At 34.5% G+C, this 27,344-nt stretch overlaps 1 protein-coding gene across 1 annotated transcript in view; it reads right to left on the bottom strand.

Annotated features, from left to right (window-relative positions):
- The window catches only part of LOC150105348 (uncharacterized), a 188,913-nt gene that overhangs the window by 86,965 nt on the left and 74,604 nt on the right, over positions 1–27,344 (bottom strand). Inside the window, exons 5-7 of the mRNA XM_090394734.1 lie at positions 24,760–24,840; positions 20,849–21,016; positions 6,256–6,325 (exon numbers count right to left, since the gene is read on the bottom strand). Coding sequence (XP_090250860.1) covers positions 6,256–6,325; positions 20,849–21,016; positions 24,760–24,840 — 319 coding nt within the window. The remainder of the gene's footprint in view (positions 1–6,255; positions 6,326–20,848; positions 21,017–24,759; positions 24,841–27,344) is intronic.

Genomic DNA, 27,344 nt, shown 5'->3' with positions numbered 1-27,344 from the left:
ATTTCAGCCACTTAGGCACAATTTTTAGTGAAGATGGTAAATTAAATATTGACATAGACAACAGAATCAACAAAGCCAGTATGGTAAGAAGTCAAGTGAATAAATTTATATGGAATATGAGAGAAATTAGTCAAAATGCTAAATTAGCTGTATACAAGATAGTATACAGCTAATTTAGTTCAAACCAATTTTAACTTAAGAATCTGAGAGCTGGATCAGAAATAAAACACTTGACCAAAGACTAGAGACCACAGATATGAGAGTCCCTATCTTTCCTGAGAAAGATAAGGGTCATGAGCAGATGGCATCAATGGCAATATCATATTATAAACGAGGATATTAAGAAAGAACTTGACATTGTTAGCATCCAGGAATGTGTTAGCAGAGGTAATCTCAGGTGGTAAGGTCACTTACCTCTTACAAACAGAACAGGAGAGGAAAAGATTAGCATAACAAGTGTTCTCTGCCAGTTTGGAAGGAAAAAGACCTAAAGAGAAACCAAGATATAGGTGGATAGATACAGGAAAAAGTGCCTTAGAAGACAGAAATATAAGATCTGATAATGATAGATAACCAATTGATTTGGAGGAAAATTGTTGATAGGAAGTTAGTAATGTTGTAGGTTTTCATGTTGTACAATCATAATATCCTATACATCCTGTGAGGGTACATGTCAGGAATTTGATGATGAACATACTGCACTCTATATTCCTCCTCTTTCATATCATAACTGTCAAACATCCCTCCCATTAAGACCCGGATAAATCAAGCACATTCTCTCTCTGCTCAAATGAAACGCCACTCTCTCAAGAAATAAATCACATCAAATCCAACTTCTCTAATGAGAAGTTGGATTTGATGTGATTATTGTATATCAATAAGATAATTGTAGTATTCCTGTCATCTGCCTCTCATTAGTCCATCGTGTCACCATTCCTTATTTTAAAGGTGTCTTGAAGGTATAGTATAACTACTTTGATCTGCTGGCCTACAAGTCACCCCCCCCCCACACACACACATAAAGAAGACATCTGCTTTTCTAGGTTTAGCTAAAGATAAGTATAATAAATTTAGTTTAATCCTTTATCCAAGTGTGAGAAAACTAAGTTTGTGCCTGAAAGTATCTTCAGGACTGGGGTAAGGTAGTACAACACCAGACAACTCGTTGCAAAGGTGGAGCAAGCTTAAATCACTCCTATCTCCGTATCTCCCATAATGCAAAACACATCTCCTTGCAGATATGTATAATGTTATGCATTAAGGGAAGGGCCACTACCCATACTAGTTTCGACCTTAGGTAGAGATGACCTTGCTATTGCTTCTGCCTGGTATCCTCACATCTGGGCCTGGCTTCCACTGAAGAGACCTCAATAAAGGTCAAAACTAGTCTGAGTAGTGGCCCTTCCCTTAATGCATAACATTATACATATCCACAAGGAGACGTGTTTTGCATTATGGGAGATACAGAGATAGGAGTGATGTAGGCTTGCTCCGCCTTTGCAAAGAGTTGCCCGGTGTTGTACTACCTTACCCCAGTCCTGAAGATACTTTCATGTGCAAACTTTGTTTGCTCACACTTGGATAAAGGATTAAACTAAATTTATTATAGTCTAACCAAGTGAAAAATAAACTTTCAGCTAAAGATAAGCTTCTACCTTTGGCCCACCCTGGAGCATATCAGATTCCTTGTGTTTTGGCAAACAGGTAAATCTGTGGGCATGCATTGTGATGAACATTTAGACTATGTTTAGTTCATGAGCTAAAATAATCAGGACTTGCAGAACATGCTATCATCTCCAGATACTGAATCCTTTGGAAGAAAATTAAGGTTCTCCATAAAAAGTAATTATCTTTTAGAATGTTTATACAAAGAAAGTTGTGAAACCTTGTTACATCGAACAAATCTAAATAGAAACAATGGACTTGAATTATCCCTCATATGGGAAACAGTTCTTCTTGACAAGTTTCAGAATTAATTTTATGTATTTATTATTTTTTTAAATCTCATGTTACAGTTATGTTTACTAGAACCTTAATGTATTTAAGATCATGACACTCTAATCATATAAGTGCAGTTTGCACATTTCATTAAGACTCTGATACATCGAGCACACACTCTTTCTCTCTGCTCCAGTGAAGTGCTGCTCTCTCAAGAAATAAATCACATCAAATCCACCTTCTCTAATAATGACTTTACCGAACTGCATGTATAACTGACAATTATAGTTTCCCTGTCATCTGCTTCTCACTAGCAGAATCTACCAGTTTCATTTCTTGTTTAATTTTCTATTGGGGTATGTACGAAAGGGGTATGTACGAAAGGGGAAGGGGTATGTACGAAACTACAGGTTAGGCAATTATAACAAGCTTCGGAGTGAGCTTGCAGCCATCCCATGGCAGAACATATTGCAAGGGAAAGATGTTAGCAGTGCTTGGGATAAAATCAGCGGGTATCTGAGGAAAGCAATATCAGATTGTGTCCCCATGGTCAGGAGGTCAAACAAGGCAGGCATTAGATGGATGAGCAGTAGTATCAAGCTTGAACTACAAAAAAAGAAAATGTTATGGAGAATTTACAAGGAGAAGGGCAATCAGGACACCCATGAGCAGTACAAGGCTCAAGCTAGGAAGGTTACCAGCATAGTAAGAAAAGCTAAATCAGATTATGAGAAGACCTTAGCCAAAGAGATCAAGGGTAATCCCAAAGAGTTCTTCCGCTATGTGGCAAGTAAGAGGAAGAATGACTTCGGAAGGATAACCTTAGTGGGTGCTGATGGTATTGAGGTGACAAAATCAGATGTAATAGTCGAGTTACTGAGTGATCACTTCTCAAAAGTCTATCACCCAAGTGAGGATATCTCTATACCTATAGCAATACCTAATGTGAGAATTGAAGCTAAAGAATCAGAGGTATTAAATATATTGCGAAACTTAAATGCAAACACTGCGGTAGGCTTAGATGGAATATCAGCTCGGGTGTTGCGTGAATGTGCAAATGAATTGTCAACCCCTCTTACCTGGATATTTAATTTAAGTTTGAACTCTGGTATGGTCCCTAGGGAGTGGAAGTTAGGCAAAGTGGTTCCTTTGCATAAGGGTGGCTCTAAAACTGCAGTATTGAATTACAGACCAATCACCATCTCAGGAGTAGTGGTAAAAGTATTGGAAAAGTTGGTTAAAGACAAAATTCAAGAATGGGTGGATCAGGATATGATACTCTATAGAGGCCAACATGGTTTTGTTAAAGGTAGATCCTGCCTTAGCAATCTATTAACTATCCATAATAGAATAACATCAGAGTTGGACAAAGGAACTGGCTACACAGTGGTACTTCTGGATTTTGCTAAGGCTTTTGACAGGATACCCCATAGAACACTGTTACGCAAATTGGAGCAGATGGGAATGGATATTAAATTGGTGATATGGATAGAAGAATGGCTCAGGGAGAGATACCATAAGGTGGTGTATGGAGGAGCCGAGTCCAGAATGAGGCAGGTGACCAGTGGTGTGCCTCAGGGCTCTGTGCTTGGGCCAATGTTGTTTAATTTGTATATAAATGATATAGGAAACGGCTTAAAGGGAGATATTCAGTTGTTTGCTGATGATGCAAAGTTGTGTAGTGCAATAAAAAATCAAGCTGATGTTGAAAGTTTGCAGGAGGATTTAAATAAGCTGGTAAAATGGGCAAAAGAAAATGGATGTCAGTTCAATGTGGAAAAGTGTAAAGTCTTGCATTTTGGGATTAAAAGATTGCCAGCTGTGTACTACATAGATGGAAAGGTACTCCAAGAGATTGATGAGGCTAGGGACTTAGGGGTATTGGTAGATAAGGAGATGAAGTTCAGAGGACACATTGCTAAGGTGTCCAAGATTGCACATAGGATTACTTGGTTGTTGAGGAACACACTGACATCCAGAGATAAAGAGGTTATTATTCCCCTTTATAAAGCATTGATACTTCCACATTTGGATTACTGTGCTCAGGTCTGGTCACCTGGATTCCTTGGAGATGAGGAGGCTGTGGAGAGGGTTCAGAGAAGAGTGACCAAGTTGGTGAGTGATATAAAAAATGTTCCCTACGTTGATAGATTGAGAGCTTGTGGATTGCAGAGATTGGTTGATAGGCGAAGAAGAGGGGATATGATAGAAACATTCAAATTACTAAAAGGTTTTTATAGGATTGATGCAGGGGAAATGTTTCAGCTGTGTGATAGTGATGGAAGAACAAGAGGTCATCTCTGGAAATTAAAGAAGAGTGTGGTTAACAAAGGTGTCAGAACAAGGTTTTTTGCCTGGAGGGTGGTGAATGAGTGGAATTCATTGCCTGACTTTGTTGTGAGCTCTTCATCTGTAAATGAATTCAAGAAGAGATATGACAGATATTGTTTTGCTAATTTGGGTCTCCCGCGATGAGTCTACTGACTCCATGGAGATACCCGTAATAATAATAATAATAATAATAATAATAATTTGTAGTCATAGTAAAGATACCCTTGATACCAGGTCAAAAATTTTATGCCAATAAAATATTTATGTAAGTTAAATCTGTATTATATTTAACTACTTCTCTCTAGCTAGTCATTAAGGTCTTCTAGTTAATGCTGTTAAGTCAGACCCGAAAAAACCCATAAGGTCAGATTTCTGGTGTGTAGTGTTCAAACATTAATTAAGTCATCTGATTGCTCAATATTTTGATGGATCCCAGTTATGAAAACAGGTAAGATTGGTCTTAAGAATTCTTTGTTCACAAGTATATGGCAGATATAAAAAAACATGAAATACATTATGACATTACAAGAGAAATACAAATAATTAAATATCAGACGAAACATAAAGAGACGAAATTGTTCAGGTCAATTAAACATTTACTTATTATTGATGTGGTGCTTAGGGTAAGCAGCTTTTACATCCTTAAAAATGCTTTTTCATTCTTCAAATGAAGTAAATAAATTGAATACTAGTCCAAATTTTTGTGAACTGGTGGTGGGCAGCTGGTCTCTACCTTTCGTAAGTAGTCAAGTTCATTTTTTATCAGCAATTTGCAAACTTACATGTGATGAGTATGGCAGATAACTACAATATTCTGAATATTGTATTTTTAATCTTCTGTTTTAAATGTGTGAAATAGTGGGAGTTATAGGAGTGAGTTTTGTGAGATGCATATTAAAAATCTGACTTTCTGAGAAGAAAAATCCTGATGCCTGAGCCATAATACCACTCAGGAACCAGCTGAAAAGGCCTAGAAAAAAGTTTATATAGTCAACAACAAGAATAAATCTATACCATCTTTTTTTTTTTTTATTTAGAATTATGAAAATTATCACAAAGTTATGTATGCATTTCTGCTTTACATCAAAAGACAAAGTGGTAATGGAACCTTACTATTAGCCAAAATTTAATGGGAGGTGGTGCAAAAACAATACAGCACTTAATCCAGTACACTCTCAATACTCATTAACAGAATTATTAAATGCAAGAGGTGAAAGTAATGGTCAGAATTTACAGTGTCTTCTCTACATTCATGTTCCTTTGTCACCTTAATTTTCTTTAATACTTTTACAAAATGCTGTTTTGTTTTAGCAAAACAAGTGTTCTCTGCCAGGTTGGCAGGAAAACGACCCAGAGGAAGACCAAGATATAGGTGGATTGATATGGTACAAAATGCCCTAGACAATAGAAATATAAGATCTGATAATATTGGAGTCTTGACAAGTAACAGACTGATCTGGAGGAAAATTGTAGATAGGAAGTTAGTAATGATGTAAATTTTTCATGTAGTACTATCATATCCTGTACACCCCTTGAGGGTACATGTCAAGAATTTGATGATGACAAAATGCTGTTTATGGAAAAAGTTTGCTGGCAATGTGACTATCACAAAAGATATACTTAGTAGGTTATCAAATTCTGTATATTTTGTATTAACTAAAACTGAATAAACATATCATTAAAAGTAGAGATTATAAAGCTAAATATTGCATCCAATATTTATTCATGATTAATGATGTACTGTATTTTTATCATTAATATTCATAATAAAAGTATAATCTTTCAATGGCAAAGACTATTTTAAATATAATAGAAATATTTCTGTGCTCAACTGATAGGCCTACAGGCCTTGAGTTTTTTTAAATGAGTGTGGTTTACTATGAAGGTAACCCAGGCTGTCATGCATCAGTATTTATGAAACAATCTGTATAAAAATTAAGCAAATAGAATAATTAATCATGGTAATAAATTTATAATAATACTTACTTCTTCCTTTATACCTTTCTCTCTTTAGTTGTTCTTCTAGTTCATCAAACTGTGTCAGAGCTTCAGTCAACTGAGAAAAAAATTAAATTCTGATGAAATGTGAATTGAATATTAAAAACCAGCTTTATGAATTACTAGTAACAAATTTCTTTAGTTCTTGAATTGACTAGATTTAACATTTATGTGCCACTTCCACCTTCTCATCAAAATTTAGTGAAATCCAAATAGCAATCAATCAACACAACTTTTACCTTAATTGCACACTCACTAATTGGGTACGGTACAGCATACATACATTCTGAACCTTATACAGTTAGGACTGCTATAAAAAAATAAAACAATTTTATATGTGAATAAAGTTAAAGCTTGGCTCTCATGGGATTTTTTTTTTTTTTTTTTTAATTTAATTAGATAAGATATGCTGACTTGAATCCACTGAACTAATAAATGATTGTCAGTATGGATTCTAGCACTGTCAATCAACAGAGGATCTTGTTTATGTTACCAGTCTTTGGACAAATACCAGGAAAATGTTTCGGGAGGGGGAGAGATTTCACAGATTTCAAGTGGTTGCTGTTGATATTTCTAAGTATCTGACTGGGTTTGGCACATAAGCCTAATAAGTAGGCTTCCATCACATGGTCTGGCTTCTGATTTTTGCAGATGGATTGCCATATCTTTATCCTAAAACTTTGCAACTAACACTGATGTTTCACAGGGCACCACACTTTCATCTTTCTATATATCAATGACCTTCTTCTATCCACCAAAAATTCATACAATTTTACTGATGCACTCCTGTCTCGTTTGTTGTCTTGCACTACATAAATCATTATTCTTGACTAAGTATAGAACAGAGCAATTAGGTAGATAAATAACCCATTTCTCACCAATTCAATTGCCACTATCACAAACATTCAGCTTCTGGTTTGTAGAAAATCCAAAAAACAGCATCATTCATTTTCAGCTGTTTGCATTTTCTACAAACCATGGACACTGTTCATCAGAACTCGCAAATAATTCCTACTTCCATCATTTTAAATCTGTAAAATATATGAAGCAGCTGTTTAATACTCTACAGTTCAATTCCAAACTCAAAACCAATTTTTCTTCATGTTCGTTCATTCCTTCAACCCTGTCTTTGGGGACAATATTTTTTCTAAAGGAAAATAATCTACTATGTAGATCAAAAATTGTATTTCATCTACATAGAAGATCAAAAATTGTATTTGAGTAACAACTTTTTCCTTTCTCTTCATCTTTCTTCCTATCCATAGTACTAATATACTATAGGTTGAACAATTTCTCACATATGGAACTGCCATAAGAAAAAAAAAAAATTTACAGAAACTTTTATAAGTGTGATTAACTTGATTTAAAAATTTGCATTTTGGCTTAAAATGTTCAGTATGATGGGTATCATCAACTATCACAGTACTTTTCTACCAGTCACATGTTAGTAATAAGTCACCTAGCATTATCTGCTAGTATACTGGTCTAACCTGAAATTTTGTCTATTTCCTTCATTAATCTATAAAAAAATTTTAGGCATGTTAAATCAGAGGAATGCTTAAGCAATGAAGCTATATAATTCGTAGGAGATCTCCACAGAGCATATACAGAATGTTAAGGAGCCTCAAAGACTTCTGTCAACATCCAATCCTCATCTTGTAGTGTTAATTGTTGGTAGTTATCCACTGAAATGTAGGATTTAGTCAAAAAAAAAAAACCAAAAACTCATTCTTGTATGAGCTTAAACCATACATACAGTGTGATGATATGGTATTAAAAAGTAGAGTATTATGCAACTGTCTAGTACTATGTTAGTATCTTCTACAGTGGCTCGTGGCTTGAAATTGTGTGAGTGCTGCAACTTTCGAAATATACATACACACTGTAAGTACAGTATATACGTGTTTGGATAAAATATTAAAATTATGGTAAAAATTAAAAAAAAAATTAAACATAAAAAAAATATTGTTTATTATCAATAAAATTATACAGCTTGGTATAATGCAAAATTACTTAAAAATCTTCAATACAAAATGAAGAATTTTCAAAATATGTTATATCAAGTTTAATGGTGAATCTGATGAAAATATTGAAACATTTTGGTGTGTGTAAAAGTGATTTAGCATTTGTGAAAGATAAGCAACTTTTTCATATTTTAGTTGATAATGTTAACTTATTGTAGATATCTAGACCTATTTAAATGAGTTTTTAAATAGGTCTGTGATTGACTGAGTTATTTAGTTTGTAAGTAAAATTGGTATTTTTTTCTTGTTTTAATACTATTTGTCGGTATGGCTCCAATGCGTGGTAGAACAATGCCGAAAAGTACAATGTTGTTAGGTAATTTGAATTTGCTGGATTTTGTGCAATGCAGTGTGTGTATGTGAAATATATTCATCGATAAAATTAAAGATATGTGGAAGGAAACTGAACGTGGAGAGAGAAAGAGAGAGAGAGAGTGCATATTAAATGTTTTAAAAGTGAGTCTCTATTAGGTGATGAGAACAAAGCAAATGTTAGAGTGAACAGTACTGACGGTAAGATAGAAAATGTTATTAATGTCAAAAATGTGGCTGAGAAAATAGAGGAGAATGAAATTGACATAAGTAAAGAAATAGAGTGCAAAATTCGCAGGGTAATTTGCGAAATTTAAAAATTGCAGAAAAACTTAGAAGGGCCAAGAAGAGAAAGAAGAAGGCAATCCAAGCGAACAAAAAGGAAAAACAAGTTAAAGAGAAAATTATTTATGGCGACTCAGTGATCAGGGAAGTACTTCATGGAAGTGTGATATATCACACTGGATTCCCTGGAGCAAAAATTCATGATATTAGTCACACAATCCAGATGCAAAAGGGTAAGTCAAAGATTTTATTGTTTTGCTTGGCACAAATGATTTGAGAGGCAAGAAGTATTCTATGAGGGAGGATATAAATGAGTTGGTAAAGGAGGCAAAACTGAAGAGTGAGAAGAAGGTAAAAATTTTAAGTCTCCTATCACACTACGATAGAGGTGAACTGAGAAGGAAGGCGTTGCTAGCTAATGAATCTATACATAAATTGTGCAGAAGGAATAATGTAGGATTTGTGGATCTGTGGTCAGTATTTGACAGAAAGAAGGATTTGAAAATGCTGAAGGACTGCACCTAAATGGTTCTGGTGTTAGGTGTCTAGAGAGAGAGCTTTGTTCACCAAGCATGCTGAAGCACAAATTCAGGAAAACTAAGCAATTAGGGTAGAAGCAGGTAAATTTGTGTGAAGGCATCCACGAGGCAAGTGAGTGTGATCTAGTGAGGAATCTAGTCTCTAAAGCAAAAATATCAAATAGGGTAGTAATTCAGGAAGTAAAGGTGAGTGGGGACCTAAAGGAATTCTGCAGTTTCTATATACTAATGCCACAAGTATCAGGAACAAGAGGGAGGAGTTTTTGGCATTGGTTAGAGCAACCTGGCAACAACATTATAGGCATTAGTGAGGCTTGGATAACAACTGATAATGTAGTTACAGGGATAGAATTCGAAGGGTTTAGTATTTTCAGGGAAGATAGAATGGGGAAAGGGGTGATGCTGATGATAGCAGACGAATTGCAGCCAAAGAGAACAGGAGACAAGCAGGAGGGCGGCTGTTCATTTGAAGCAGTCTGGTGTGAGATTAAGGCTAGTAAGACAAAATCTACAGCTGGTTGTTGTTATAGGCCAGGTAGTTCAACAGATGATCTGGAAGACATACACTGGCAAATTAGTACGACGAGTACAGGTCAAGTGGTTATTATGGGGGACTTCAACTATGGAGACAATGACAGGAAAGAAGAACGATCACAGAAATGAAACAGAATTTATACACCTACTAAGAGATGATTACTTCAGACAGCATGTGATGGAGGGTACTAGGGGTGTGAGATTACTTCTGGTCGTAGGATCAGAAGAGCTATCCATAACCAAGATAACCACATTGCCTCCGATTGATGAAAGTGACCATGTATTCTTGACTTGACCTGTACTCATTGTACTAATTTGCCAGTGTATGTCTTCCAGATCATCTGTTGAACTATTCTGTCAAGTATGTGGAACTACAAGAGGTGTTTATGACAAGCTTAGGAATAAGCTTAAATCTGCACCATGGCATAAAGAACAGGGTAAGAATGTTAGTAGTGCATGGGAGATATTAAGGGGCCATCTTGAGGAAGCAATATTAAATTATATACCTAAGGGTAGGGAGGTTTAATCAGATAGGACTTAGATGGATGAGTAATATCATTAAGCATGAGCTACCAAAGAAGAAAATGCTGTGGAGGATATATAAGGAGAAATGTGACCAGCATGGCAAGGAAGGCAAAATCAGATTACAAGAAGAATCTAGCTAAGCAGGCCAAAGGAACACCCACAGTTCTTTTGTTATGTGGCAAACAAGAGAAAGAATGATTATGGAAGATTAAATGTAACATGTGATGATGGTCACAAGGCGACAGAAGCAGATAAAATAGAAGAGTTACTGATTGACCACTCTGCAAGGGTATATCATCCTAGTGAGGTTGCAGCTTTAACGTATGTGATGAATACTAATGTGCGAACAGAAGTAGATGAATTGGAGGTTCTTGGGATATTGCAGAATCTCAATGTAAATAGCTGTGGGTTTAGATGAGATTTTAGCTTGGAGTCTGCAAGAATGTGCAAGGGAACTGGCGATGCCTCTGACTTTGCTCTTTAAGTCTCAGTTTTGGTAGAGTACTAAGGGACTGAAAAGTGGGCAAAATAATTCCCTTGCATAATGGAGTTTTTAAGACTGCAGTAGCAAATTATAGGCCAATCAGTATCTCAAGGTATCTCAGGTATGATGGTAAAAGTACTGGAAAAATTGGTCAAAAAGAGAACTTAAGAATGGGTGGATAAAAATATGATACAGTATGAGGGACAACATGGCTTTGTGAAGGGTCGGCAATGCCTATAAGGTGATCCTGCTGGATTTTGCAAAGGCATTTAACAGAATGACACATGGAACTATTATGCAAATTAGAATAAATATGGAAGGATATGACACTGGTTAAGTGATAAGAGGATGGCTTCTGGACAAATATCAAAAAGTGGTATAGAGAAGAGCAGAATCATTGCAAAAACAGGTGACTAGCGGTGTGCCACAGGGTTCACCTGGGACAACTGCAGTTTAATTTGTACATAAATGATATAGGAAATAACTTGAAAGGAAATATTTGGTTGTTTGCTGAGGATGCAAAATTAGGTAGAGTAATAGTTAATCAAGGCAATGTGGAGAGCTTGCAGGATGATTTAAATAGGCTGTCAGAATTGGAAAAAAGATAATGGGTATCAGTTGAATGTGAAGAAATGTAAAGTTATGCATTTGGGGATAAGTAGACTACAAGCTGTGTACCACTTTGATGAAACTGTACTCCAGGAAATAGATGAAGCTAGAGATTTAGGGGTGGTTGCAGACAGAGAGTTAAAGTTTAGAAAACATATTGCTAAGGTAGTCCATAAGATTACTTGGCTATTGAAGAGCACATTACAAGTATAGATAGTGAAGTTGTTATTCTTCTTTATAAGGCCTTGATACGTCTGCATCTAGATTACTGTGCTGAAGTCTGGTCTCCCTGGTTTCTTGGGAATGTGGAAGCAGTGAAGATTCAAAGGTTAGTGGTCTGTGAAATGTTCCCTATAAAGATAGGTTGAGGGTGTGTAGATTGCAGAAGTTGGTTGACAGGAGAAAAAGAGGGAATATGATAGAAACATTTAAGGAGATGCAGGGGAAATGTTTCAGCACTTGGCTAGAGGGGCCAGAACAAGGTGTCATCCCTGGAAGTTGAATAAGTGTTGTTAGTAGGGGCATGAGGACTAGATTTTTTGCTTGGAGAGTTATGAATGAGTAGGATGGGTTGCCAGAATCAGTTGTGAGTGCTCTGTCTGTTAATGGGTTCAAGGAGAGGTATGACAGATTGTGAGGATAGTTTGGGTCTCCAACAATGAGTCTTTGGACTGCATGGAGACACTCGTACAATAATAATAATAATAATAATTATTATTTTAGGCTGCAGAAACAGTTAAAACAGAGGAACAGATGCTTTTAATCTTGAAGTCAAAACTGAAAGCTAAACTAAGCATTTTGCTCAGAATTCTAGCAAGTTAAGATTAGATTCAGAGTACACAACCTTCAAAAGTATTTTGATTGAGGAATTTTCCAAAAGACAGGAACATGATCCAAGCCTTTGGAGAATTCACTCATGTATACAGATGCATAAAGAATTTGTTTCCCAATTCTATGATCGGCTAAATACGTTGTTTCACGATTATAAAATTGATGATTGTGATAGTGAATTTCTGAACAGAACTCTTTTTCATTAATTCAGAAATACACTGAAGTCTGAATTAAAAAGGTTAGTTTATAAACAAGGGATTACTGGTATTAAAAGAGCTCTTGAAGTTGTTCAAAAAGAAGAATCACCAATTCAGATTTTGTGCCCAAATAACACATCTGTTAATGCAGTTAATGAATCAAGCTCTTCAATTCAAGAGTTGCAGAGTAGGTGCCCTCCCTCGATGAGTCTTTGGAAACCTTGCAAGTGTCACATAATAATAATAATACATGTAATTTTTTTATAATGAATCCTATTGAATCATCACAAAAGGCTGGTTTTGCCTACAGTACATTAGTATTAATTAGATAATCAGCAGGTCAGATTTCCTTTTCTGCATAAATCTGTTACTGCTGAACCTCTTCATATATACACACGTATTTGTATACAAGTTAATATATCTATACGAGGGTGGGGGGGGTCTGAAAAGTTCTCGGCCTAACAATACAAAACAAATTTATAATTTCAAAATTCTTTTTATTTTTTAACATAATCTCCCTTAAGACTAATACATTTATTCCTGCAATACTCCAGCGTCATTATCCCATCCGTGTAGTGGTTCTCAGTAAGATCTGAAAAATACCCCTCTACAAATGCAATCACCTCTTGATTCGAAGAAAAATGCTGACCAGCTAGGAAGAGTTTTAGTTTTGGGAAGAGATAGAAGTCAGAGGGAGCCAAATCTGAGGAATAGGGCGGATGTTCCAACCATTTATATTGCAGATCCCTTAATTTTCTCATTGCCAAAACACCTTTGTGGGCACATGCATTGCCTTGATGAAAGATGATTTTTTCTTCTGAAAACCGGGTCTTTTCTCATGAATTTTTTCGTCTAGTCTGGTTAAAAGATCGGAATAATATTCCCTGGTTATTGTTTTACTCTTTTCAAGATAATTAATAAACAAAATGCCTTTAGCATCCCAGAACACCGACGTCATGACCTTTCCTGCCGATAGGAACCAACTTTGTCTTCTTTGGCACTGAACAACCGGCTTCTGTGCACTGTTTTGACTGCTGTTTGGATTCTGGTGTGTAATAGTGAATCCAAGTCACATCTATAATTATAAATCAATACACAAAATCAGTTTTATTCTTGTTAAACCACTCCAAGCACTGTAAAGAGATTTTCATGCGAGTGCGTTTTTGATTTGCTGTGAACAAGTGCAGCACCCATTTTGTGCAAAGCTTTTTCATTTGCAATTCTTCATGCAAAACATATCCTACACATTCTTTTGAAATGCCTATAGTCTCAGCACTATCATGCACTTTGACCCGCCAATCATCCAATACCATATCGTGCATTTGATCAATGATTTCTGGTGTTGTTACACTTTTTGGACATTCTTCTTGTGGATCATCTTCAAGGTGGTATGACCACGTTTAAACTCAGCAGCCCATTTGTTAATTGTCAAAAATGAAGGGGAAGAGTGCCGATAGACTTTTATGAACTTCAAATGAATTTCTTTTGGCATTAAACCTTCATTTACAAAGAATTTTATAACCACACGATACTCAATTTTATCCATTTCAAGGGATACAGACAACACTTTTGCTTCAGACAGCTGTATAAAACAAGCTAATCGATAGAATGACTTGAAATTTCACATGGATGCTTAATGATAAATGTACCAAAAAAAAAAAAAATCTTGCCAATAGTGTTGCCATCTATGGTCGAAGCTGAGAACTTTTCAGACTACCCTCGTATGTATATCATCTACTCCTATATGTTTTAAAGCTTCTAGCATTTTACATAGGTCCATTGAGTCAAAGGGCTTTTTCATAATCTATGAAAGTGAAGGAAATTGGTGTGTGTGTGTGTGTGTGTGTGTGTGTGTGTGTGTGTGTGTGTGTGTGTGTGTGTGTGTGTGTGTACACACACACACACACACACACACACATATACATATGTATTCCTGAGCTTCTACTCGGTTCTTATGGTACATTTTAAAAATAGATATTTAATGACTTTAAACCGAGATAAAATATTAAGTTTTAATGAGAATGATACAACTAGTTTCAGTCTTTTACAGCCTTCATCAGCTATTCACTAAAGGTAGAATACAATAATAAAAATTGAAGTTACAAAAAACTGAGAATTACAGGCAAAAATGCAATACATAATTGACATAAAAAACGTTGCATCTTTTAAGTTGATCTATACAACGCACCATTGTTTATTGAGTGCGTGCTTGTAAGTTCTCGTGAATGCCAGTATTGAACAACTGCAGCATGACTATCAGGGATGTCGTAACTTAAATTGCTGTTCAAATGTTCAGGATTAAGGAGGATTTCCCTGGATTCCACATTTTTCCTTTCAAACTCAACACTGCAGCGAAAAATGTTTTCGGATTTATCCCAGCAAACTGCGTGATTTTGTAGATCATCATGACGATTGTTTGAGAAAAGAACATGACTGGATAGCACAGATGCATGTGATCTTTTATAGGAGATATCTCTCTTATGTTCTTCTATACGTAGTTCAATAGATTTGTTAGTCTGTCCAAAATAATGACTATTGTATATACACACACAAACATTTATCTTTAACATATATATGTGTGTTAAAGATACCAAGAAATTTTATACTTGGTTTTAATCCTTTTCCCAAGTAAATAAAAACAAAATTTTGTGTGTGAAATATATTCACGTCTGAACTATTTGTATATAGAGGCTAGCGACTTCATATGACCTGCCTTAATATGTATCCCATAATGCCAAGCATCCCCTCACCTTTTCAGGCATTGCATTATACACACCTGAAAAGGGGGTGTGCTTTGCATTATGGGATACATATTAAGGCAAGTGATATGAAGTCATTAGCCTCTATATACAAGTAGCTCAGACATGAATATATTTCATGCTCAAAACTTTGTTTTGCTTACTTGGGAAAAGGATTAAAACCAAGTATAAAATTTCTTGGTATCTAACATATTTTATAACATTTTTTACCCAAGGTAAAAAACTTTCTACACATATATATATATATATATATATTATTCCATTGTTTGATTTAATGCTCATAAATGCTCTAAAGTTGAAAAGATTGTTCTTTGTTCTGAAACTTGCCTGTTCTGCTGGTTAATTTTTTGTTTAGACAAAGAAGACAAAAACAGGTCAGATCTTACTAAATAATAAGTATAGGATGGAGCAGCAATAGTATTCAATACCAAACAAAGATAAACTTCTTGATTGGAAGGTAGTTTCAAGTAGAGTTATGTGGGCAAACTTCAAAATGGGGAGATGGACAATAAAACTCATTTGTACCTATGGTCTCACAGAAGGTTCTTTTAAGAAAGATTGGTTGGTTGGCTTATAGTTTATTGGTGCAAGAACAGCAAAGGTCATACTGCACAATAGCATTACAGCAATACACAAAGTCAAAGCTAAGGAAGAAGTGAAATTTTTTAAGTCATTAGAACAAGTAGCTGACAAAGAAAATGGAAAAGTGGTCCTTGTTGGAGATCTAGCAGAGTAGGAAATGAATCCTACCAGGCATATAGAAACGTTTTGGGAAAAATTTAGAGAAAAGGGAAAAGCTAATAATCCTCCTCCTTATACATATATTAGGACTAGTGGCCTGTTCGTATTAGGCATGGCCTATTATGATTTGAAACCGTGACCACCTCGAGGATAAGGTGGTTAGCCCTATGCCTCCCAGTGTGTCCTATGTCTATAGATGCATGTGTTCATGGGGCAGGTTGGCCCGTTATGAGGGACAAAAAACCTGAGTTTACAGGTGAAAAAAACCCTAACTCTGTATGAGACCAGTTAACTCACCTCTAGTCAAAAGAGACCAGATAAAGGTTGCTCACGTCTTGGACAAGAATCGAACCCAGGTCTTTCCGACCAAAGGGCTTCGTCTCTACTGACTGAGCTATGGAGGCTCCAAGCAAATAATAATGGTAAGTATATTGGCACAAGAACAGCAATGGTTACAGCAATACACAAGGTCAAAGCTAAGGAAGAAGTGGAGAAATTTTTTTAAGTCATTAGTACAAGTAGCTGACATAAAGAAAATGGAAAAGTGGTTGTTGGAGATCTGAACAGCAGAGTAAGAAATGAATCACAAAAGGTATATAGGAACATTTGGGGCAAATTTGGAGAAAAGGTAAAAGTTAATAATAATAATTGTAAATATATACTGGACTTCTGCTCAGGTCATTATTAACAGACTAGTCATTACTAACACCATGTTTTAAGATGCGCACAAGTTCACATAGAGATAAGATACAAGAAATAAGAAAGCTTCATTGACTACATCATTGTTGATAGTGATATCATTATGCTGGTTCAGGATACAAGAGTGTACAAAGGATTTGAAACTGAAAGTGACCATTACTTAGTACTAAGCAGGATAAAAATAGATACCACGTTGAAAAGAACAGTATGGAAGAAAGTTTTAAAAAGAATTCAAGTTAAGCATCTTATACAGATAAATTGTAGAATCAACTATACAAACATTACTGAAGAAATAATGAAAATTGAAAACAAGATCTAAACCCAGAAGTCTGAGTGGCAAACTCTAATGGCATTGATTGATTTAGCTAGGGAGGTATGTGGTGAAGTTGTCTACAAGGATAGAAAAACAAGAACACCAAGGTGGACACAAGTTAAAGAAGCAGATGCCCTAAAAGAATATAGAGAAAAATGTCAGTGGGCTAAGCTATGTCTACAAATAGCTAAAGAAAAGTCACGGAAAGACTTTGGTATGAGTATGGAAAATATCAGGAATGTTCTGGAGGCTATTGAAGAAGCTTAGAAATGGAGGAAAGAGTACTGCAAAAAAAATCAAAGTTGATAAAAGTGACATGAAAACTGAAGATAAGGATATCCTGGATGTCAGGATGTCTAGTACAGTGACAAAATGGCAACCAGAGTGGATGACATTCATCCAGAAATGCTTAAGTTTGGAGATATAAAAGTTTTAGGAGGAATTAACAGAGGAATTTCTCTACTAAGTGTTTCAGGTAAGATTTATGAAAGCATACTTGAAAAGAGGTTGAGAAAGATTGTGGAAGAGAAACTTAGAGAAAAGAACAAGCAGTGTTCAGGACAAACAGAGGTTATGAAGATCAGATTTTCACTTTAAGACAAATACTTGAGAAATCGTGGGAACATGACAAGGATCTGTATTTAAGTTTTGTAGATCTGGAAAAGGTATACGACAAGGTTCCCAGATAAAAGCTTTTCAAAACACTACAAATATGTGGAGTGAATAGAACATTATACATAATCTATATTTAAGTTGTCTGTCAGCAGTTAGAACTGAAGGAAATACAGGAAGATGGTTTGATGTAAAATCAGAGGTAAGACAAGGATGCACATTATGAAAGAAAGTGCCATTAGGCCTGATATTAGAATTGGAGATGTTAAACTTAGCTCTTTGCTTTATGCAGATGACGTTGTACTCCTAAATACATCTAGTGCAAGTCTCAAGGATTCTCTACTAAATTGAATAACAGCTGTAACAAATTTGGCATGAAGATCAGCAATAAAAAGACGAAAACTATGAAAATAGGAAGGAGCATAGAAAACTTCAGCTGCATTCTGAATGGAGATCCTATAGAACAAGTAAAATATTTCAGGTATTTAGACAAAGTTTTTAGTGAAGATAGCAGGTTAAATCTGGAAACAGACTGGTATGGTGGATAGCCAGCCGAATAAATTTATATGGAAGAAGAAAGAAATTAGCCAAAACACTAAACTAGTAGTACACAAGACGGTGTTCAAACCAGTTTTAAGTTTAAGTTATGGATCTGAGAGTTGGGATAGAAATAAAGCACTTGATCAAAGACTTTTTTTTTAAATTCATTTGTATGGGGTTTCCCCATTCCTCAACTGTCTCTTAGGACTAGTTGAGCTCTGCTAGTGAGGGATTAAATATGTATTTATGACTGCAAATCTGTGCATGTTCATCTGTTCTGTGGGACGAAAAAACCAAGTTTCAGGGTGAAAAAACTGTCTACTGCCATATGAGACCAGCTAACTCACCTTTAGTCAAAAGAGACCAGATAAAGGTTCCTCACATCATGGACAGGAATCGAACTCATATCTTTCTGACCAAAGGGCTTCGTCTACACCAACTGGGCTACAGAGGCTCTGATCAAAGACTTGAGACCACAGATGTGAGGTTCTCAGAAAAATCAGGGGATTGAACCAATGGCAGAATCTTATGAACTTGAACTTATTAGCATTCAAGAATGTGTCAACAATGCTAATCTAATGTGGTATGGCTACTTAAATAGAATGGGTGAGCAAAACATGTGTTTTGATACCGAGATGAGAGAAAAGAGACCCAGAGGAAGACCAAGGTCTAGGTGGACTGATTCAGTCAGAAGTGGCTTAGAAGAATGAAATGTTAGATATGAAAAAATTGGATTTCTCAAGGAATACTGATTTAGAGGACAACTGTCAACAGGAGATTAATAATAATGTAAACTTAATCATGTAGTGGTACATATCAGGAAATTGAATTTTTTTGTTTAAAAAGGTTTATAAAGATAGAGGAAAGTTAAAGGTCTAGAAGCTGTTGTCAGTGTTAACCTTTCTTACATAGAAGAATGATTCTTCCATGTAAGAATCCCAACTTTTAGGGGTTCTTCCTCTTCTTAAAACATTCAGTATATTTGAGAGATCTAGAGCCCCTCCATTTTTCAACATTTCTATGTATTCCATGAAGTCCAACATTCCTTTCCATTTATTATTCTTAGTGCATGCATTACTTCATTATCTTTGTATACTTACTGTAGTTATCAATATCCTTTTTTACTGTTGTTTTCTATCACTTTCCCCTTCTTTGCATATAAATATTATTATTATTACGTAACACCTCCAGGGAATCTAAAGACTCATCGAGGGAGGATACCTACTCTACAAATCTCGGTCTCCACCACTCACAATCCACCTACTACAACGAACTGCAACTACCATCATCTACACCAACGCCATCTACTGCCCACCACCACTAGCATTTAAATATGTAAATAAATATTGCCATATTTATTACATATTTACATACACTAAATAAATATGTAATTTTTGATAAAATTTAGCTATAATCACCATGTTTGTTCTGTTTGTAACAGGTATTCCATTTTCATCTTTTACATCTGCCATACGAAGATTACCTACATAACAGTAGTCAAAAGAAAACATTATCAAGAATGTTTTCTTTTGACTACTGTTATTCATTTTTATACTGAAATATATATCGTCACTTATCTTTTACAAAGTTCACTAAGCTCTACGTTTCTCAAACCATGTGCATCTTGTTTTCTTTTGTGTTTCTTTTTTTCTATTAGGACTTCAGTTTCTTTCTTTTTTTGAGGGGGGAGAGGAGATCTTTTTTTTTGCTCTTTTCTTCAATACTAGGTCCATTTTTTAAAATCTCTTTTTCTAAATTTATTTGAGATATTTTGTTTTTCATTTCATATATTTTTAAGATGTCTAAGTTTTTAATATGGTTTGTGTAATAATATATAACCAATTTCAATCTTGTGAGTTCTTATGGGGATGTCTCCAGGTCTGCTTATTTTGAGGTTTCTTTCTGAAAAAATAAAATAAAATAAAATGTTCTAAAAGTTACTTTTAGATTTCTTTCTTTTGGAAATTCCACTAGCATTTCTCCCCTTTTTATTTCTACTGCCAATACAATTAATTCCCACAGATGATTCAATTGAATTTTTCTTTTTTAGCATAGGGTCTTAAGAATCACAGAAGTTAGAAAGTAACAAGATGAAATTAAGGAGACAGAAAAGGAATCTGATCATCAGATAAGCATGAACAGCACAATGTTAAAAAGCAAATGGGTTCAAAATTATCAATACAATTCAAATTCAAAATAAATAGACTAACACTGCATGAGATAAACATGGGCAAATGCCCCACTACCCTGGTTTTTTTAACCAAAGAAATGTATAAAAAAACATACCTCAATCAGCAATCAAAGTTTCGCCTGAGTTTTCATTGCTAGTTACTTTTAAGTTATTAAGTTTGATGGAGCTTTTAAGTTAATCGTAGTGTACTAATCTTTTGCAACTTTGCACTTATTCCAGAACTCGTCAAGATGGATAATGAAATATCAAATAGTTATTTAACTGTAATTAGTTATAAGTCCAAAAGTTCCAACTGTAAGTGAAAATTATCTCAACATTTAACATTGAAGAAAATGTAACTTTTAACTGCAATAACATTATGAATCCAACAAATAAAATATAAATACCTTATATGCTAATGTTTCATTATCAAGTTCTAATTGTTTATTTGACCGTTCAAATAAACGGATTCTTTCACTTTGTTCTCTAATTCGACTTTGTTGTTCCTGGCACTGAACTTTTAGTTGATCTTTTTCTAGTTTGAGATCCTCAATTTGATGATCTAATCCACCCTCCTGAAAAAACAAAAAACAAAAAAAAAGAAATTATGAAAAGCAACGTGTGTGCATGCATATAATAATTACATTTGCACATCTAGAATTTTATTAATGTATTTTTTTATCTAAAAACAATAAAAAAAGCTTTTGCATATGGAGTGAACTAAAAATGACAACTCACAAAAGAAAGGACTGACTTAGTGGAGATATGGCACAATGAACAGAAATGTAAATTGACACTTACATGCATATCATTATCATCATCCATTTTCTGTTCACTGCTGGACTAAGGCCTCCTCCAAAGTCCTTCCAATCTTGAGCCTTTCTATGCCACTGAGCTCCTGCCATCTCTTTGATCTCATCCCCTCATCATCTCTTTGGTCTTCCTGTAGCTCTCTTTCCATCTCTAGAATACCATTCTGATATTAACTTTGTCCATTTTTGAGTGCTACTTCTTGCAATATGACCTGCCCACTGCCATTTGGATCTTTTAATGGCTGTTATGTCACTCACCCTAGTCTGAGCTCCGACCCAAGTACTGCACTTCCTAACCAGAATGGTAATATCAAGTAATGATCTTTCCATTTTCCTCTGGCTAATCCTCAACTTGTTGGTCCATTTTTTAGTCAAAGTCCTCCATGGTTCACTTGCATATGTCATGCCTGGAAGTATACAACTGTCGAATGTTTTTCTTTTAAGGATGATTGGAATGTTTCCTTTGAGTGCTTCACAGTGTTTTCCAAAGACCTTCCACCCAAGAGAATTCTACATATAATTTCTTCTTTACAGTCACCCTCCACTGTGATGTTTTGTCCTAGGTAAACATAGGACACTACTAAATCAACTTCCTGTGTTCCATTTGTACACACACACACACACATATATAAAGACAACACTGGATAACTAATGTGATAAAAATTTATAGAATTTCAACCAGAGTTTGCCTGAAGTATCTTTCAGGACTGGGGCAATTCGTGGCAAAGGTTGTGTAAGTTCTCATCACTTGCCTCAGTATCCCATAATGCAAAGCACATCTCCTTGCAGACATGTATAAGGCTATGCATTAAGAGAAGGGTAATACCCAGATACAAAATACAATTCGACCTTTATTGAGGTCTCATCAGTTGGAGCCAGACCACCCAGAAGTGGTGATACTGAGGTGAAAGTAATGGAGAATCTCTGCAGTTTCATCAACAGGATGGTGAAAAATTCACCATTCTATTTGATGAAACTGCAGAAAGCAGATCATTTGGCAAAGATAAAAGGGACACTATGTTAACTTGTAGTCTGAATTTTTTTTCTAGCTTAGGAGATGTTAGTCTCAAGTGCATTTATTTTGTGTTCTATGTGTACCTGTGTGTAAAATTTTAAGTTACATTTGTATGTGAAAGTTTGCTAGCATGAATATAAGCAAAATCCTTTTCTTACTTATAGTATGAATGCACTACAGGTTAACAAAAATCCTATTGAATAATATAAGCATGTAAACACAAGAAAGATATTTAATTAACCAAATATTTCGGTCTGGAAATAGCAGACCATCTTCAGTGTCACTACAAGAACAGTTTTAAAAAAATACAAGGTGGAATACTGACAACAGATCATTTAAAAATAGAACAAGCCACGTGATGTTATATCACTAAGTATTAAAGGGAATATTTTAAGCAGAGACATGATTGAAATAAAGATATTAATTAATAATATTAAATAACATAAAATTAATATGAATTAATGAGTTATCCTGATTAGACTTTCCCAGATTTTTGATATAGATATGCAGTCATTCCGATTCAGGTTAGGACGATGGAGTAAGGCCTTTACACTTTCTTTGAATAAATGTTAAAATTTATAACGGGATCTATGTAAGAGGTGAGTTTTTGACCAAAGGATGTTGTGGTTAGTTTCAATCCCGTGTTGAGCCAATCCAGATTTTTCAGGTTTGTTGTGATGAATGGAGGAGTGATGTTCTTGGATTCTTACAACTACAGTTTACAGAAAACCAACGTTCACAGGTCGTTATATTCTTAAAGAATCAGCCCATCATCCTTGTCAAAAAACAGGAATCATAAAATTTCTAATCAGAAGAACCAAAACTAATTGTTTAACTTCTAATTTTCTACAGAAAGAACTTTCTATTATCCAACAACGCATGAAACTCAATGGCTTTTCCGAAAAGAGTACTCAACATCTCGATTCTTATAATCCACCACAAAACAACAAAGATTCAATACGTCGAGTTCCCATTCCATACATCTCCGGGATTTCAGAACCTTTCGCATGAATTCTGAAGAAATATGAGTTAACCGCTACGTATTCACCTATTAACATTATCTTCCCATTTTCCTTCTCCTAAAGACAAACACTCAACTATGTCTCTTCCTGGAGTTTATCAAATTCCCTGCAACTGTGATCTCTCCTATTTTGGACAAACTGGACATTCTCTTGAAAAAAGAATCCAAGAACATCAATCCTCCATTCATCACAACAAACCTGAAAAATCTGGATTGGCTCAGCACGGGATTGAAACTAACCACAACATCCTTTGGTCAAAAACTCATCTCTTACATAGATCCCGTTATAAATTTGAACGTTTATTCAAAGAAAGTGTAAAGGCCTTAATTCATCGTCCTAACGTGAATCGGAATGACTGTATATCTATATCAAAAATCTGGGAAAGTCTAATCAGGATAACTCATTAATTCATATTAATTTTATGTTATTTAATATTATTAATTAATATCTTGATTTCAATCATGTCTCTGCTTAAAATATTCCCTTTAATACTTAGTGATATAATATCACATGGCTTGTTCTATTTTTAAATGATCTATTGTCAGTATTCCAACTTGTATTTTTTTAAAACTGTTCTTGTAGTGCCACTGATGAATTTCCAGACCGAAAAATTTGGTTAATTAAATATCTTTCTTGTGTTTATGTGCTTATATTATTCAGTTTTTATGTCACAAGTATCCTTAAAACATCAAAAATCCTATTGTGGACAAGGAAAGGAAAACCTACTGCTTTCATTGTAAATAGGAATCCCTCCCCCGAGAAGCAAACAGGAAATTGTGTGTTTACTGCAAAACAACCATCACTGTTGTCAAGGAAGGCCATGTAAAACATTTTAAAACTATGCATTCGGCAACTGATACTGAGTTTTCACCTAACTAGTTTGAGGAAAAACATTAAGACAATGTTGTACAATTGTCAGTAGAACAAAATTTGTTTACCAAAGCTGCTTATAAATCACAGCAGCAACTCTTACTATCTTTTTAAGCTATGTTGAGATATTTTTACATTATATTGCAGATATTTTGGAATTCATAAAAAAAATAACTATCCAGGGGACTTTTTTTGGGTGGTTTATTTATAGAGGGTGAACTTAGTTTTATGGCACTTCTAAAGTGAGTTAAATGTATTGTTTTTATCTAAAAACATGAAATTTCTTTGTAACAAATCCAAACTTGACAATTTCATACCAGGCATATTGTTTTCTGCTTAGCAATAAAAAATCTAATTTTGTGAATTTTAACATTCTAAGTTAATAAAAAAAAATTGTACTACTATTTATTGCGTTACTGGTTGTATTTGTAATTAGATACAAAATACAATTATGCATAATACATTAAAATGTAATAATGATAATAATATTGGAATAATAAAACAGAGAAGAAGTTATATATTTCTGGAAGCTAAGGGAAAGCTAGATATTTCTAGAAGCATGCATAAAAGTTTGAAAAACACAGGTATATACTACTTACTAAAATATGATGAATCCAAGACCTTTGCATTTCCTGGTCTTCTGAACCATCTCTAGAAAACGTAAGTGCCACCTCTTCAATCTATAAATTACATAAATATCAATCTGAATCAACATCTTAAAGTGCACCTTTAAATATATATTATTTTGCTTATTACATTTTTACTTAGTTAAAATAAAAATGTAATTACTATACATTTCAACTGGTAAGACTTTGTTTCTTATAATATAAGATGGTTTAGTGTACAAATTTCTCAATATACAAAATGTAACTGTATCAAAAAACTAAGTCTATTTCAGAGAAAGAATACCAATAAAAAAACTGACACAAATCACCAAATTAGCAACAAGCATAGTGGGCAAGATCTATTTCACCTGATTTTGAAAGAAATTTGTGAACAGATGATCTTAAATAAGAATGCATGAAAGTTTCATGCATTCTTATTCATAAGATGAATTTATTGGTTTATTGATTTCTTAATTTACCAATTAATGATTAAATCAACTAATTATATAGATAAGATATTGGATTTTTAGTGAAAATTCAATATCTTATCCAATATGAAAGTTAAGCGGTTTAAAAGTTGTTAAATCTAATAGTGACATGCTAGCATTCAGCCACAGTTGTACCTGAGCACTGGCATGATACGTATGTGTCGCTATTAGATTTAACAACTTTTAAACTGCTTAACTTTTATATTGGATAAGATATTGGATTTTCACTAAAAATCCAATATCTTATCTACATAATTAGTTGATTTAATTATTAACTGGTTAATTAACAAACCAATAAACAAATAAATTCATCTTATGAATAAGAATGCATGAAGTTTTCATGCATTCTTAGTAAAGATCATCTGTTCACAGATTCCTTACTGACATACACAGCCATATCAATGAAATATCAAATAATATACGCTTTGCACTCAACATTTTTACATATATGGCATGGTAGTTAACTGGTGTTAAAGATTTTTTTAATTACACTGATAAAATGTTTTTGGTCTCTTTGAACAGATATACAAATTTCAAGCTACTTCTATGGAATAGAAGAATAGCTTGAAATTTGCATTTGAAATGTTGTAGCCACCAAATTTAGAATCTGGTGGCTAGTGTTAAACTCAGTATGGTTAACACTATTTGACACTTATGAGGGTCATATCAGATTTTTTTTTTTAGTGTTTCAACGAGACTTTCTTTACTGAATGACTACCCCACTTGTGATGTGCTGTATAACAGGCAAGAAACTGGAGATTAACTACTTCAAATAAGGCAAATAAGTGAAATTTCCTCAGATCCTTGGTGATACACTGACAAGCCTATCTGAAATATTAAAAGACCACATTTTATGTAAGGCAGTCAAACTATTTTTGCAAAGATACTGTGCATGTATGTTTTTGATAAATAAAGTGCCATCTTGTTTATGTGAGATTACAATATGAAAGTTAGACAGCTAATGAATTTTCTTTCTAGCATAAAGATAAAGCTCTTTAATTTGAAAGATATCAATTTCACTGTACTGGACCAGATCATCATTGCAATAATTTCATTATGTCTTCAGGGAAGTTTTGAAATCAAACTTGCAATGTGTTTGCTAATGGATTGTAAAAAAAAAAACTATTTCAAAACTTGATTTTTCGTTAAGAATTTAAATATGTGACTTTAGACAATGAAGGGAGCAACATTTGTGATGCAAGATTATGATTAGTCTCTGTATGCAAGGATGGTCTGAAAGGTTCTCGGCCTCAACAATAGATGGCAACACTATCAAAAAGTTTTTTTTTCTAAGTTGTCATAAGCATCCAAGTGAAATTGCAAGTCATTCTATCAAGTAGTTTGTTTTATACAGCTGTCTGAAGCAAAAGTGTTGTATGTATCCCTTGAAATGGATAAAATTGAGTATCATGCAGTTATAAAATTCTTTGTAAAAGAAGGTTTAATGGCAAAAGAAATTCATTCGACATTCATAGAAGTTTATGGGCACTCTTCTCCTTTGTTTTCGAATTAATAAATGGGCTGTCAAGTTTAAACTTGGCCGTACCAGCCTTGAAGATGATCCACATGAAGGACGTCCAAAAAGTGTAACACCACCAGAAATCACTGATCAAGTGCACGATATGGTATTGGATGATCAGCGAGTCAAAGTGCATGAAATTATTGAGACTACAGGCATTTCAAAAGAACATGTAGGATATATTTTGCATGAAGAATTGCATATGAAAAAGCTTTGCACAAGATGGGTGCTGCGCTTGCTCACAGCAGATCAAAAACGCACTCGCATGAAAATCTCTGAACAGTGCTTGGAGTGGTTTAACAAGAATAAAACTGATTTTGTGCATCGATTTATTACTATGGATGGATGAGACATGGATTCACCATTACACGCCAGAATCCAAACAGCAGTCAAAACAGTAGACAGAAGCCGGTTGTTCAGCACCAAAGAAGACAAAGTCTGTTCCATCAGCAGGAATGGTCATGGCATTGGTGTTTTGGGATGCTAAAGGCATTTTGTTCATTAATTATCTTGAAAACGATAAAACAATAAACAATATTGGAATCTTTTAACCAGAATTAATTATCTTGAAA

The sequence above is a fragment of the Typopeltis vanoorti genome, chromosome 6, assembly GCF_054136105.1.
Source record: "Typopeltis vanoorti isolate ZY-2024b chromosome 6, IOZ_Tvanoo_1.0, whole genome shotgun sequence".
NCBI lineage: Eukaryota > Metazoa > Arthropoda > Arachnida > Uropygi > Thelyphonidae > Typopeltis > Typopeltis vanoorti.
The sequence above is the reverse complement of the archived record's forward strand: the minus strand, read 5'-3'. Positions and strand labels throughout refer to the sequence as shown.